This window comes from Parasteatoda tepidariorum, chromosome 9 (genome assembly GCF_982258835.1).
Source record: "Parasteatoda tepidariorum strain Cologne lab strain chromosome 9, Ptep-v5.0, whole genome shotgun sequence".
Lineage (NCBI taxonomy): Eukaryota > Metazoa > Arthropoda > Arachnida > Araneae > Theridiidae > Parasteatoda > Parasteatoda tepidariorum.
The window spans coordinates 75,417,637-75,433,067 of NC_141763.1; the positions used below are offsets into that span (position 1 = coordinate 75,417,637).

General features: G+C 30.2%; 1 protein-coding gene across 2 annotated transcripts in view; it reads right to left on the reverse strand.

The window, feature by feature from the left end:
- Positions 1–85: 85 nt before the first annotated feature.
- Positions 86–15,431, reverse strand: part of LOC107446213 (uncharacterized) — a 57,103-nt gene continuing 41,757 nt past the window's right edge. For both annotated transcript variants that reach the window (XM_021148158.4, XM_021148157.4), the window contains exon 2: positions 86–4,513. In XM_021148158.4, coding sequence (XP_021003817.2) covers positions 2,201–4,513 — 2,313 coding nt within the window. In that variant the 3' untranslated portion in view covers positions 86–2,200. The remainder of the gene's footprint in view (positions 4,514–15,431) is intronic.

Sequence of the window (15,431 nt, forward strand, 5' to 3'; positions counted from 1 at the left end):
TATAACAAAACTCTTACTATGACACAAAATAAGAAACAAGTAATCTGTTAGTTTTAACGTTTTTTAAAATTTATTTTTTCGTGACTTTTTGTTAATAAAAATGTCTTTACCCTATGAAAACCCTCTCTTGGTATAATCTATGCTTATCTTCTCGACTATATACTAATTTAATTTTGTTCGCTTAATTGTTTTTAAGATTTTTAATTTTGCTCTTACTGTTATTTATCTATTTAGTCCAGTTAATTATGAAAATTAAGAACCTGACTAATTCGGTATTTCTGAATTAAAAATTAACATAAGCCAAACAAATTTCCTTCATCATGAAATCATGACAAATTTAATATAGATTTTCTAAAAATTATCTGATGATTATTATTTATTTTGTGATATTTAATTGATTTATGGAATAAATACAGCAAACCTAAAAATGCTCATCATCGATGCGTGTTCAATAGGTATTCAAAATTGTTAGTTACTGTCCGAAGTCAGTCATAAAAATTATCATCTCCTCCTAGTAATTTCATCGTTAAAAGCAGGTAAAACAGTTCTTATTGACTAAATAAAGAAGCAATAAAACAACGAAACATTTTGAAATATTTTCCAATACCAAATATTTAACGCCATGAGTTAGGGTAATTTTTCGTTCCTGTTTCATTAAGCAAGAAGATCTCTTAATCACTGTTCTTACAAAATCAGATGTTACTCTAATTTTTACTATTAAATTTTGAGTATCATCAATACATGCAATCATTACTACCAACATTACTTCTCTCTAAATTCGTAAAGTTACTTTTGCAATGGTCAATGTTAAGTTCGATTCGCCTCTCGAGTAAGTTCCTTATATCTTCATAATCTTGATTCGTTATTATTTGGCATTTATGATATTTGAGTACCTATAAGAAAAAGGATTACAAGCCAGTTGATGAACACAATAAATGAAAATCCTAAATATCATTGCAGTTTGAATAGCTATCATTGAAAGCTATTTAAAAATTGAAGGAAGAAAAAGAGCTCATGCTTTATCATTCTAAGGTGCAACTGTGTGCTGAAAGTACTTAATGATAATAAGACTATTCATCAGTAAATTCAAACTTCTGTTCGATGTAGTTCATGGAAATTAATTAGGAAAGCTTATTTTAAGTAACTCTTTCGCAAATAATGTTAAGAAAAAGAAAGAGGTAACTATGTATACAGGTGTTATACATTAGTAACAATTGCTGTATGATTTCTGTTGAAAGACAAGAATATAATATGCAGCTATGAAAATTCTATGGGATTAAATATTCTAGCCCATTTTGTTCAAGGGGCTAATATCCCGTTAGATGCTTTTTTCCCAATAACTTGTATTATCCACAAAATATTTATTCACTTTGCATAAATACTGCACCTTTGCCACGACTTGTTACCGGTATATGGCACCGTTCGTCATGTAGTATTTATTATTATATAATTCCTAGAACATTGGTTATAGCAAAACCTGGATTTGAAACCTGGATTCCCCTATTCACCATAGAATATATTCTCACTTTAATAAACTCTTATATCTTTTGATAAAAACTAAAACTCCTTTCAGTATTCTTTCCCAAAGGTCTTTATACCGGCAAGCCATTTTACAATTCTCAACTATTATGGTTTTGTACGTTTATAATTTTTTTCATATCCACAATAACAAGTATGTTTAGGAATTGTTATTAAAATACAATACGTGTTACTTGTTTTAATGGTTTTAGATGAAAAAACTGGTTGACATTCATGCAAAACAAGAAAAATCAAGATTATTGATCCCAGTTTCTTTCGCTAGCATTTTTTTTTACTTCACCTGCTAATAAATGCGTTGTACTTGGTTTATTTTTAATATATATAATGTTCTAAAACTTTGAGTTAGAACAAACATTTATGAATTGGCACCATTAAACTGGAACTGAAAACATAAAAATAAAAAAAACATAAAAATTTTCTTCTAAATTTGTTTGAAATGCTCTCATAAATAGCTTTTAGTAAATTCTAACGAGAAAAATTTCAAGCAGTATGTTATCAGGCACTATCTTTCAAATTATTTAAAACATATAATGACTTGGACAAAACAACATATAAAATTCAATTGTTCTTTTTGGCCCTTGTGGAGTAACAAAAATAATCGGCATTATTGCTAATATCACATCTGGTTTCAACTTAAATCCTGGAACCTGCAGGAACTTGATCATAGATTTTCGATTGATTCCAAGTCATCGACATTCATTACAAATCTTTTATCTCTGAGTTTAATAACACTCATACCCGAGGTGGATAATTTATTCTGTCCTGTCATTTTCTGGAACAACTCAGGAGGAAGCTTGACAGGTTGTGTAATATAGTAAAATCGTACAGTTTGGTTTTTACCATCGATAAGCATTGTTGTTTCAATCACTTTAACAGATTCAGAGCTCTCAATTGTAAGTGTTTCTGACCTTTCTACTTGTAAAGGTTCAGGTCGGCGTCTTGGAGAGTCGGTTTCTTTCTTCATGTCGATTTCATTGTCGCCAACATTGACAATTGCCGTTGTGGTACGAGGAGTTGTTTCTTCTGCAGGAGTTGAACGAGTAGTTGTGGATACTGCTTTAGTTGTTGTAGGCTTCGGAGTAGTAGTCGTGGTTGTAGTCGATGTAGTTGGCTGAGGTGTAGTGGTAGTAGTAGTTGTTGTAGTAGGCTTGGGAGTAGTTGTTGTAGTAGTAGTCGACGTTGTAGGTTGAGGTGTAGTTGTAGTAGTTGTTGTTGGTTTCGGTGTAGTAGTTGTAGTGGTAGTAGAAGTAGACATAGTTGTTGTAGTAGTTGAAGATGCTTGAGATGTAGCAGACGAGGTTGATGATCGATCATCGTTTCGTGCTGAAATTCCACTACTTTCTCTTTCCCTTTCGGAGTTATTTGAAGTTGAGGTAGTTGAAGAACTAGTTACAACTTCTGACCTTTCAATTGGCGTAGTTGCTGTTGAGGATGTTTGCGTAAATGCGACAGAAAAACTGGGATTTCTCTCACTCAAGCGAGCTCGTGATCGACTTCTTGGGCGACTAGTTGTTGTTGTAGTAGTTGTCGTCGTTCGTGCTGTTGATCTGGTTGGTCTCGCAGTGGTCGTTGTTGTCGTAGCTTTGGTTGGTGGGGCCTCTGTGAATATTATTGGTCTAGTTTTTACTTTAAAGGTTGGCTCATAATGCTTTCCACTGCGATGGGGATTGTGATGGCTATGCCCTTGACTGAGATCAATATGATATGGTGGTGGATAGGCTGGTTTTTCTACAGTATGATGTCCAACTGCGTAATGTTCAACAGCATGGTGTCCATGATCCACTGCATAATGCTTTGCTTCTGGATAGTCTGCTGGATATTGTTTCTGAATATCATATGAAGATGGGTGATGGTGATGAGGAGAATAATGTTCAAGTACATGCTCATTGTAGGATGGAGGAGCGTCATGATCAGAAAACGCATCAGGTGGAGGATATGGCTCTAAATCATGTTCATCATCGTGATGCTTCTTATCCAGGGGATCTTTAGTATTAGTTGTAATCGTAATTTTAGGATTTATGTGAAATCGAAACTTTACTGGAGGTATTTTCAAGTGCTTATCGATTATTTTGTAATCAGGACTGGGTTGGTTGAAGCTCAGGTGAAATTTTTTCGGTTTAGGAAGGGTAAAAGTATGATGATGTTCCTCTGGAGGATGATGATAATCTACATGAGTTGGATGCTCATGGTGATGGGGTTCAGTATGTATCTCTATTTGAGGTCCGTGATGTTCTTCGATTACAGCTGGTTGATGGAGAACTTGATGATACTCTGATGGCGGGGGAGCATGGTATTCTATTGGAGGCTGTTGATATTCTACAACAGTTTCTGGTGGTTGATGGTACTCTATAGTTTCATGCTTAGGATAATGCTGAATTGCGTATTCTGGTTGTCGAGCCTGTTGATGATGCAGTTGTGTTGGCTGAATATGATGATGACTTTGTTTCTCAGCGGGATGACCCACAGTGGCAGTATCATTTGCGTCAGGATTACGTTGTCCGAAACCTTGCTGTTGCCCATATACTGGGGGAGGACCGTTGTATTCTGGGTGTGGGTCATGTTTGACATGCTGGGCATGCACATGATGAGTTTGATGATGAGGAGACTGATGATGAGTTTTAAGAGGTTTTAGATAATAACCTTGACGCTGAGGGGCAGATCCTTGATGATGTTGTTTGCTTTGATGATGATTAGGAGCTGGAGGGCGGTGTCCTGGCGAATGATTCTGCAAAGGAGGGTGAGTTCTATATCGATGGCTTTGCACAGGAGAAGGTGGTCTAGATTGAACTTTTTGGCTTTGTAATCCAAACATTTCAGAAAAAGGATCTTGCTGCTGTTGATTGTGTTGGTGACCACCATCATCAGAAATACCAAAGAATTGCCGGCTCATAGATTCAATAAAATCTGGTCTCGCATCTGTTCTTCCTGATATCAGAAGTAGCGAATAGATCGCTACTAAACATAATTGCTTTATCTGAAAGTTAAAAAAAAGACTAAATTAGTCTATATTGAAAATAAAATTATAATAATTATAGTTTAAGACACTAAAGCAGTTATGAAATTAAACTCCTTAGACTCATTGTCAAAAGTTTTGTGCTGATGATAATAGCTTTGAAATAAGAAAAAAATAGATTATAGTTTTTTTAACATGTTTATTTACAAGTTTAATGTAACAAGTTTATCTACAGGTTTGATATAACAAGTTTATTTAAAAGTTTGATACAACAAGTTCTATTAATATCAGTGGGTGTATGAAAGTTATGTAAAACCATCACTCATTCTTAAAAATCATTTTAGTAATGTGTGGGTTAAGCAAGGGTTGTTGTCTCGTAATGTTAAAGTATTGGCAAACACTAAATTCGTATTTTCAATAATAAATAAATTAAAATAAATTTTCAAGTAGAGCTTAATTTGTAATTTAAAAAAATAGATTGGTTTGCTTCACGAAGTAGCTTAACTCAAGAAGTGACTTAAAATACCCTATGAAACAGATAATTTTAATTGATGTTTGGAAAAGCATTTTAAAATTCCGCTATTTCCATTCTGTTTTAAGTTTTTTTGGATCGAGTTCATAAATTTCAAAATGTCTTTTTTTTGTTTCTATAATGTTTCCTACATTAACTGTTATGAAATGAACTAAAAAATTAATAAAAATATATTCTAATCAAACATTTTTGTTTATTCAAAACAGCTGAATATTTTAAAACTTTAGGAAAGTTTTGTAAAACGCATACCAACTCATTTAAACATTATGTGCTGTTCAAAGAAAAACATTCATACAAAGTATTAACTAAAATATTTGTTAAATAGAATAAATACAAAATACAACAAAAAACTTGCAAAAAACGTTAAATACAAACAAACAAACAAATTTTTTTATTAATTTATAAATATTTACACCGTTTTGGATATTGCAAAAACTATTTTCAAGTCGGACTTGTAAATAAAAAAATAGATTATATTATCAACAAACTGAAAGCTGAATCCATGCTGCCACTGATAAATTTTAAAACACATGATTACTTAAAATTCATAGCAAGATTTTGTGAACTCACTACAATATATTTTTAGAGTCATTTCTAAAAACAGGCAGTAAATGGATTATAAAATATAATTTCTTAAAAAATGCTTTACCAAAAAAATTTTCCGCTACCAATTAATTTTACAACAATTAATAATTTATACGGTAATAGTTGAAAGATAAGTTTCGGATATGTTTGTAGGAATTTTCTTAGATTTTAGCCATAAAGGATATGTTCGTTATATAAGCTCATACTAGATTAAAATGTTCTTTTGACTTGCTGAATTCGATGTCCCGATATATTTTGAGTTTGTAACTAAATGCTCAAACCTGACCTGGTGCTTTGAGCCCGATGACAACTTATGTTTCATGACAACTAAAATTAAAATTCCACGACCAAATATTGCCATTGGGAATTTATTATTTATCGAAATTCTGATCACTCTCCAATTAACTGGAGTTCTCAAATTTCCACAATGATCCTGTGGTCTAGTAATAACTCTGTAAATTTATCACCCTCTAGTCAAAAAGGTGAACTTATCACCAATCAAAATTTTGATCACTCCTCAACGCCATAGTACTTAAATTAAAAACGTAGCTATATGCTGGAGGACACTATAAGCTCCAAATTTTCTCTAGCAAATAATGTACAAGCAGATATAATATCGCCAAATAAAATGCATCGTCAGTCGAAATTTCGAAATACTTACAACTGTTTTCTAAATGTAAAATAATGTAAGCTAATATAATAATCTAAATAATCTAAAATAATAATAAAACAATCCAAATGTAAGCAAAATAAGTCACCATTTTATCACCATTACCACTTTACTATTTCAACGAACTAATAGAATCAATTATTCCTGTCAGTGTTGAAACGAAAAATGTATAAGGATGATTTTCGAAACGAATCTTCTGAATCTATTTGAATCTTCTTCCCTCTTTTAATAGTGATACGTTATTAGTTTGAAATCTGACTGAAATAACATTACCTATTTTAGTCTATTTGAAAAAGATAATTTTTTAAATACTAGTTAGTTTTATTATAACATTTAAATTATTTTATATATGCACATTTACACATGAGAAAAACTCAATGTTAGTTAAAAGTTAGTTACTTAACATTAGTTAGTTAAAAACTAGTTAGTTAACGTTAGCTAGTTGAAAGTTAAAGCTTGCTTACTTATTTCTTTTGTTAATTCTAATTCGAAAATACTAGTTTTTAATGACCCATATCTCTCATGGAAATCAGCAATTTTCATTAATCATGAATTGCCTTAAATTGTTTTGAAATCGAATAATATTAGACTTTAATGTATTTAATGAAGAATTTCCGCTTATTGTGGAGAAACCTATCACCATATTAACTTTAATCAAGTGAATAAAAACATTTTAAACTCATAAAGAGGAAGCTTAACGATCCGATAATGATCCATAAACATATGACTAATACATAAAATGGCATTGATCACGAAAGTAAAAGAGAGATCTGAATGTAGAGCGATCCAACCGTAAAAAAAAATTATACAAGTTAAAAAAAATCAACAAGTTTAAAAAATAAGTTTAAGGATTCTCACAAGTTTGGGAAGAGAAAAGCACGCGACAGTATTTAGGACACAACTTTCTTCGCGGAAGTGTAATAGGGGTACCCAAACCAATCGGAGCGACAAGCGGGGTTAGATATCAACCAAGTGAAAGTTTGACACAAATAGTCCATTAGTCGATTGGGAAATTATGTTTTGTAGCCGGATCTTGCCTACGTTTTAGGTAACAAATTACAACTGTTAAACAACGAAGTTCGAAAAGTAAAAGGAAGTTTCAGTTAACTTTTCTTGGTTCAGATGAAAAGTTGGTGATTTTTTCGAATAATAATAATACACTGAGAGAAAAAGTATGGTCGAAACTACAAGATTATAGTAAAATTTACCGTGTTTCTGCCTCTATGGCAGTGTTTCCCAAACTTATGACTTTTGTGTACCCTTTCTGAATTTTTCGTAACGCTATATACCACTAATTAAAAAACGAATGTATTTTTTACTATGAAAAAATTGCACAGAAGTTAAAAATCACAACTGGTTGTTGACACCACTAATTATTAACTGTTAACTTTGCAAAAATAGCCAATAGAAAAATACGTAATCGTATAATTTCATGGCCAGCTTTGTTTTTGAATTAAAAATTATTTAAATTTTTGTTTTTTTGCAAGGTATTTCGCATAAGAACGCGTACCCCTGGGGGTACGCGTACCACACTTTGGAAAACACTGCTCTATGGGAACACCAAAAAGCTTGGTAATTTTTACCGAAGCGCTTACTAATGATTTTAGTAAAATTAACAATAAAATATGTGATAAAATGAGTAATGAGTTAAACTTATAATATGTGATAAAATTTGGCAATGATACCTTAGGAGGACGGCATAAAATATATACATTCGGTTAAATTTATTTTTCAGTATTGTATTTTTCATTAAATGTGTGGCAATAAGAATTATAGTTTTGAAAACAAGAATATCCGATAAACCTTTACCATATAAATAAAAAAATTACCAAATGATTAGCTTAAATACCGTATATTTTGGTTTTATTAACCAGATTTATGGATTCTTTTACCAGACACATCATTACCTTACAATACGGTAGTTTTACCAGAATATTTATCTCCTTATAATAATTTAAAATAAACTACCAACTATTTGTCGGATTTCTTAAAAATAATTATCAGTAAGTCCTGCAACGTAACTTTATATAAAATGCGCATAATATCATGGAAAATTTCACAGAGGCATCCATCGATTAAATTGCACCCAATATTATATTTCTTACTTATTCGTGCTAAATCAGAAAAAAAAGTTTTCTTAATTTTTTTTTCATAATACAGGGTATTATGAAAAAATTCATAATACTTTCATATTTTTTTTTCATAATACTTTGGTGCACCATCTATAAAGTCCCGGATCCATTTTGATGTTTAATAACTCATAAAATAATAAAGATAGATTAAAATTAATAACATGAATGGTTAGATAGACTCAAAAAGTTTCATGACCCTTGTCAATGAACTTCCACGTGTGCCCCCTTAGTCGCACGGAGAATATCAAGTCGATAGTCAATTTCACGCCAAGTAGCGGCAAGCATGTCGGCATCCACAGAGGCTATTGCTGTTGTAATTCTGGCTTTTAGGTCATCAATGTTCGACACGATCCTCCTGTAAACATTGTCCTTTATAAATCTCCGAAGAAAAAAGTCCAGCGACGTTATATCAGGTGAACTGGGTGGCCAAGGAATTGAACCTCCTCGCCCAATCCATCTTCCTGGAAAATGTTCATTCAAAGAACTACGAACGATGATACCCCAATGAGGTGGTGCACCATCTTGTTGCAAAAAGACATGTGGCTGAAGCTCTTCTAGTTGTGGAAATACGAGGTTTTCCAACATGTCTAAGTACGACTGATGAGAAAGTCTTTTCTGTAAAAAAGAAAGGCCCAATGACGCGGTCATGCATTAGTCCACACCACACATTAACCTTTGGAGAATCCCTTTGTGTCTCACGGTATTGAAACTTTTTGAGTCTATCCAACCATTTATGTTATTAATTTTAATCTAGCTTTATTATTTTATGAGTTATTAAACATCAAAATGGGTCCGGGACTTTATAAACACCCTGTATTTTATTATTAATGTGCGTCAATCAACTCCGTTCAAGGGCAGAATTTATGTTGAGGAAATGTCTTAAAAATTCTGAAAATATACTAAGTACAGAGTAAAAAGTATTACAGCCATAATAACGTTTCACTTTATGAACCTATTTTTAGGCCCTACACTGAAAAAAATTCTGGATCAAATTACGGTATAAAGTAGCACTTTGGATGCATCATTCGTAAAATCCCTTTTTTTACCGTAAAATGCTATACCTTAATTTTTACAGTAATAGTTACTTAATTAAAGTGATTCAGCAATTTTACGGTACTTATTACTTTAAAAATTACGGTATACCAGATTTTGTGTTCAGTTAAAAATGGATTTTGCGGTAAAAATATCGCCACCCTGTGTACCTGCACCTCTTTTTACCATAATTTGATCCGGAATTCTGTACAGTGTAAGCGATGTTCAGCAGTATTTTTTGTGACTTTCTCATATTTACTTTTTGTTCTCATATTTACTTTTTATCGAATTTGCTTGTAGAATTGAAGTCAGGTGTTTACTTTTACGTGACTTGTTTCACTAAAGTTATGATTCCACTCTAAACAGAACAGATTAACGATAGTCTAATAAGCAACTTTTTGCGACTAATCCCTTACAATTAAATATGTGAATCCCAATAGAGTCGCGCAAATGGTCACAATAATTACATTCAAAAAGTGTGACCTGTTTAAATATATCCGAAAACCTTCATACACGATTTTGGAAAAAGAATTATTTTCGAAAACGTGTTTGTTTAAAAAAGAAATTCGATCCGTGCAATATTGCTCCATTCCCTTAAGCTCACAATGTCAGTTAAACGATTTTAAATGTAAAACACCGCTTGTCCAAATATCGAACAAAATTTAAATAAATTTATTTTGTATTATTTATTTGAAGAAAGAATTTGGATTTTTTTCCTTCTGTTTTTAAAATAGATGTATACGTTTACATTTTCCCTTAGTTTCAAGTTAAAAATTTCAAATTTTACACGAATTTTATATTCATAAACAGACCTGATGTGATTTATTTTATTTGAAAATATTATTGTAGAAGAAAAATAACACAATTTTTGTGTGAACAATTCTATAAACTAAGTATTTTCATTATCGTTTTATAATATTTTAATTTTAAATAGAATGTTCTGTTCTATTTTGAGTACATTTGGACTAATATTGATTATGTTATGTACTACACAGATTTTTTTCGGGGGGGGGGGAAGAAATGTCGATACATTTTACATGGAATATTATGCATTTGGCATTAAAGTATACATTGTGTTTAGACACTTTTAGGTCGGATAAATTATACGGGTTTGAAATGCATGTAATAATTTGTGCAAAATTTCAAATTCAGTTTTACAACACCAAAAATGAGAATGGAGTCAATACGATGAAAGCAAATTATCAAAAAAAGAAACATTTAATTTATATTTCATAAGAAATAGCAAACGATTTTAGAAAAAGACAAAAGGTCCTTCTTCTAGCGCCAGTATTTTTTTCTTCGTTTGGCGACGATTGGTTGAGTGTATTGGTTAATGCTATCACAGAGCCGAATAGCTATTAGTAAAGGAAATTTTAAAAAAGATAAAAAAATCTTTAATTTTCGTCTCCTTTGATGAGCGTTTTGTTTGATTTTAAAACGTTTTGATCTTGCGATTGGGTGGTCCTTTCGTGGTGTTGATTTCGATAGATAACAATGACAACTCAACTTAGCAAGTATTATTCTGAATTAATAAATAGTGTTCCATGACGCAAGAAAGAAGTTATGACACATAAAAGGGGTGAGTCCTTATTTTGTTTTCTTGAAGATATTGATGATTCGGTTTTTTTTAATCGAAGGTTCGGTTTTTATTAGTTGAAATTAATTCATTGTTAAAAGATTCTTTCGTTTTTAATATTTTTGAGTGTTTATTTTCGACTGCTATGTCAATGTTATTTCATTGTGATACAATTGTTTTTAGTTTTCCCTTCATTTTTAAAATAATACACCCTTATGAACAATTTTAACAAACACTGTTATATATATGGTTTTTATATTCTAATTTATATTAATTTAGTAAAATAATTAATTTATTTGCACATTTCTTCAATATTTTAGGCTTCCTTTTTTAATAAATAAATTAATTTTTAAACAGTTAAGAAATTCGTTAGTTCGTTTAGTTTTTAAAAAATAAATTTCTTTTATTAACTTTTTCGTGTTTAGTTAAAAACATGTAGGTTTACTTAAATATGAATTATTAAGTTACTTATTAAGCAACCATTGCACCGAGAAACAAGCCCTTCCTTAAACAACTCAATGGGTGTTTTCCTTTTAATAAAAACGCCGTTTATATTCCGTTTTCTTGCACCGATTTGAGTGCTGATGTAAAATGCCCTCAGTGGTAGCCAGATTATGGATTTGAATCTCCTTGCGTTAGACTACGCGTGAGAGGTTTACGTGGTTTTTCTCTCCATGTAACGCAAATGCCAGTTTGTTTCATATAAAATTAAACCACAAGAATAGTTTGTCCCAATGATTGATCCAGGAGTCCCCTTGCCTTCTGAATTGGATTCCAAATTATATGGTTACGGAGTTGAACATTAATAATCTGTTCATCCTCCGTTCTAAAACTAGATATACTTCGCTATAATTTAAAATTATTATTTAAATATTTATTTAATACAATATTCCTTCAAATATGCTGCATGATTTTAAAACACACAAACTTTTAATCAAATCTTGAGCTTTTTTTCATTTTAAAACACACGAAAATGACTTATTTTAAAATTTCCAAGAGTATGTATTAAGTAGAGAATGTATTAAGAAAAAAAGTATCTTTTTCTGTGTTCCATATTTAAAACTACAGTCTCATACAATAGTCGACTCACAATTCAGATTTATTTGTTATTATATTTGTTAAAACAATTTACCGTGCAAAACACAATGTCATTTAATAACTAGACTTCCATAAAATATTTGTTTCTTACCCATAAATCACATAAAAAATGTAGCACGTATTTCAAAATAACGTTCCATGCTGAGTTTTACTTGAAAACATAATTAGTTAGGGGTTAAACGGACAATTGCCCCGACTGACACAACACTTTTTTGCAACAGTAAAATTCCTATTTTTCTCATTAATTGAAATGTTAGAAACTATCAATGAAGTAAATTACATATTGAGTTGAGCTATTTGATCAGTGACCCTTAGCGTAAGCGGAAAAACGTGCTCCGTAAATGACGATGAATAAGTAAGGGAACAAGTGAAAGTTGCGTGTACCAATATTTTTTTCCGCATTTAATTGTATGTATCAATTTTTAACGTGAGAAAATTGCGTTTAAAAAAGTAAACGAAATCTGCTTACATTGGTAGAACTTCATTATGAGAGAATTTCGAAAGTAGAGGCTGATGCGTGTATCGCTTTTCTAATTTTACAGTTACCATTCGTTTTTCAATCTTTCAAGAATAAAATTTTATAAGCAGAAAAACTGGACTTCAAGTTTGTAAAAATCATAAAATATTAAAATAGAAAGAAACATAAAAAGTCAAACATAGATTGCAAAATCATTATATTTATTTAATACGTTTAAGTTGTTTCCGTGTTTGTGAGGCTAGTATGTTGCATTTCGAATTTCAAGCACTTTCTGACGTTCCAGCGAACTCAAATCTGTACTATTGTTCTTTGCTGCTATAAGTACAGTTTATTGTCATATTATCGCCAAAAATAGTTCATAATTAGCCTCCACTTTTTTAATTACCGGAGGACTCAAAGTTTAGTAGGTCTTCAATTTCCGGGAATTGTGTTCTTGATGACAACACTAGTTTCTTCACCAATGCAGGCAAAATTTATATCACCCTTTTGTCGCCAAATATAATTTATCGCCAGTCTAAAATTCTGACCAATTTCTTAATATCTTAAAAGATCGAAATTTAACATATTTTAAATTTTACAAACAGTTGTTTTTAACAAGACAAGTTTTACTCGTTTTCTGACAACTACAAACAAAAATGTTACAATTTTATTGCAAAATGGAATTTTTTATTAATCAAAATTTTGATTGCTTTCCGACAAATAACAAAGCTCAGAGCTTAGTGCCAAGTGTCAGCATAAGTTTATTTTCTAAATTATGTGAGCAAAATGTATCCAATCAACATTTTGACTAGTTTTTGTCATAAGCAGACATAACAAGCTGACATAAAATTAAAATGAAGTTAATATTAAATAAAATAACATTTCCAATTTTGTGTTGAGAATAAAGCACTTCATAATAAATTATTTTACAGCCACATTTTACTAGGTAGTTAGAATAAATAAATTATAAAAATGGTATTATGATGATTCTAATAAAACTTTCATTTTACAAATCAATTTTTTGTAAGTTAGCCAAGGAAAAATAAAGGATAAATAAAATGATCCAAATAATATTCTGATGATTATAATAATAAATATGAATAATGAAACAATAGAAACTGTATGGTCATTAAAATGATATGATGATAAAAACGATTATTTCAATTTTCAATTAAAAAAATTTTGAATGTTGAGATTAAAGCACTTTATAACAAATTATTTTATAGCCACATTTTGAAAGTTAGCCAAAAGAAATAGATTTTTCTTTGTGATAACAGTAAAATAACGTCAAAACACTTTAATAAACACAAATAAACAAGATCAAATAGTTATTTAAGTTTCTATTTTCATTTTACCAAGTTCTAAGATAATATTTTAAAAAAATTCTGAGCAAAATTTGATTTAAGAGTTTTGATATCGAAATATTAAAAAGAAATTATATATTTAATTTTTATATTTCATCTTTTCAGTCTTTTTATTTAAACTTTTTCAGTTGGATAAAAATTGTTTTTTATTTATTATTTTTAGCTCCAATTCCATTTTTTTCCATTTATGTATTTTCTACTCTATTCAGTATTCTATGATTTTTCTATACTTTCACCAATATGAATTTCATTCAACAACTGCATTTCATTTTCCTCTGTTGAATGATATGCTTATGTATTTTTCATAAATAAACAAGAAAATGCCAAGATACATAAATATAAAATTATAGTCACTCAGCTTGTGTAACTCTAAACGATAGTCTTTACTCACTCTAAACAACAATTCCTCCAAAAATTATTTATTTAATAAGGATAAGAAACTCGAAAATCAAAATTAAAAATAAAGTTCACAGAAAAGCACTGTTTATTTTATTTCGCATTTAATTCAATCACATTTTTGAATGCTCTTTTTTTAGCGGATTGAAATAAATTTTTGAATTGTATTAAATTAGAATCGCAACTTTGTTGATAAAATTAAAACTTCGTAAATAAATTTAAAATTTTTTAATCAATTTTTAAAGTGTATTTTAAACGAAAATGCCTTTGAATGTGAAAACATGTTTTAAATGAAATTGAAAATAATAACGGAAGTAGATACTTTTTTTTGTTAAAAAAAATTAACATACATTGCATTTCCTGAAAATAATTATTATATCAATAAAATATTATGATTCAGGCAGTAAATATTTTTGAAAAATATTTGGGGGACAGGAAAGTAATGTCGGCGCATTTAATATTTGTTACATTTTAAAAACCAATTTATTTTTTTCGATCCATTTCAATTCATTTTCGATCCAGCATTGAAAGGTTGTTGCTAACGAGGGTGAATACATTATTGATTAAAAATAAAATCTTGATAACAAATATTAAATGCACCGAAATGACATTACTTTCCGGTCCCTCTAATATTCATTTTCAATTCACACGCTACATTTAGGTCTTTAACAAAAACTAGAAGCATTTTCATAATATTTGCCTGAGTGATTAAAAGAAATTTGTTCCATTTTAATTGTAGTAAGTAGCTTTGTAAAGTAAGATAGATTAAAGAATTTCACAATGAACTTGAACTTCCCTGAGAACTTGGGGTTCTTAATCTGTTTTGCCTGTAGTTACCGAAGCGAAATCAATAGGCTTAAAACATATTTGAGATAAATATGTATTTATAGTTGGCTTTATCAAGAGCATTATTGAAAATTTTCTTAGTTACTAGTTCTTAGCAATACTGCAGAAAAAAAAATTTGTTCGAAGGATTTCATCGATTGTTAAAGCCTTAAAATCACTATTCATTCAAAGATTTTCTCGTAAAATTTATTTTGCTACGTTTTAATTATTTCACTTTCATTTTACAGAGAGTTGAATCTCGCAACCAAAAT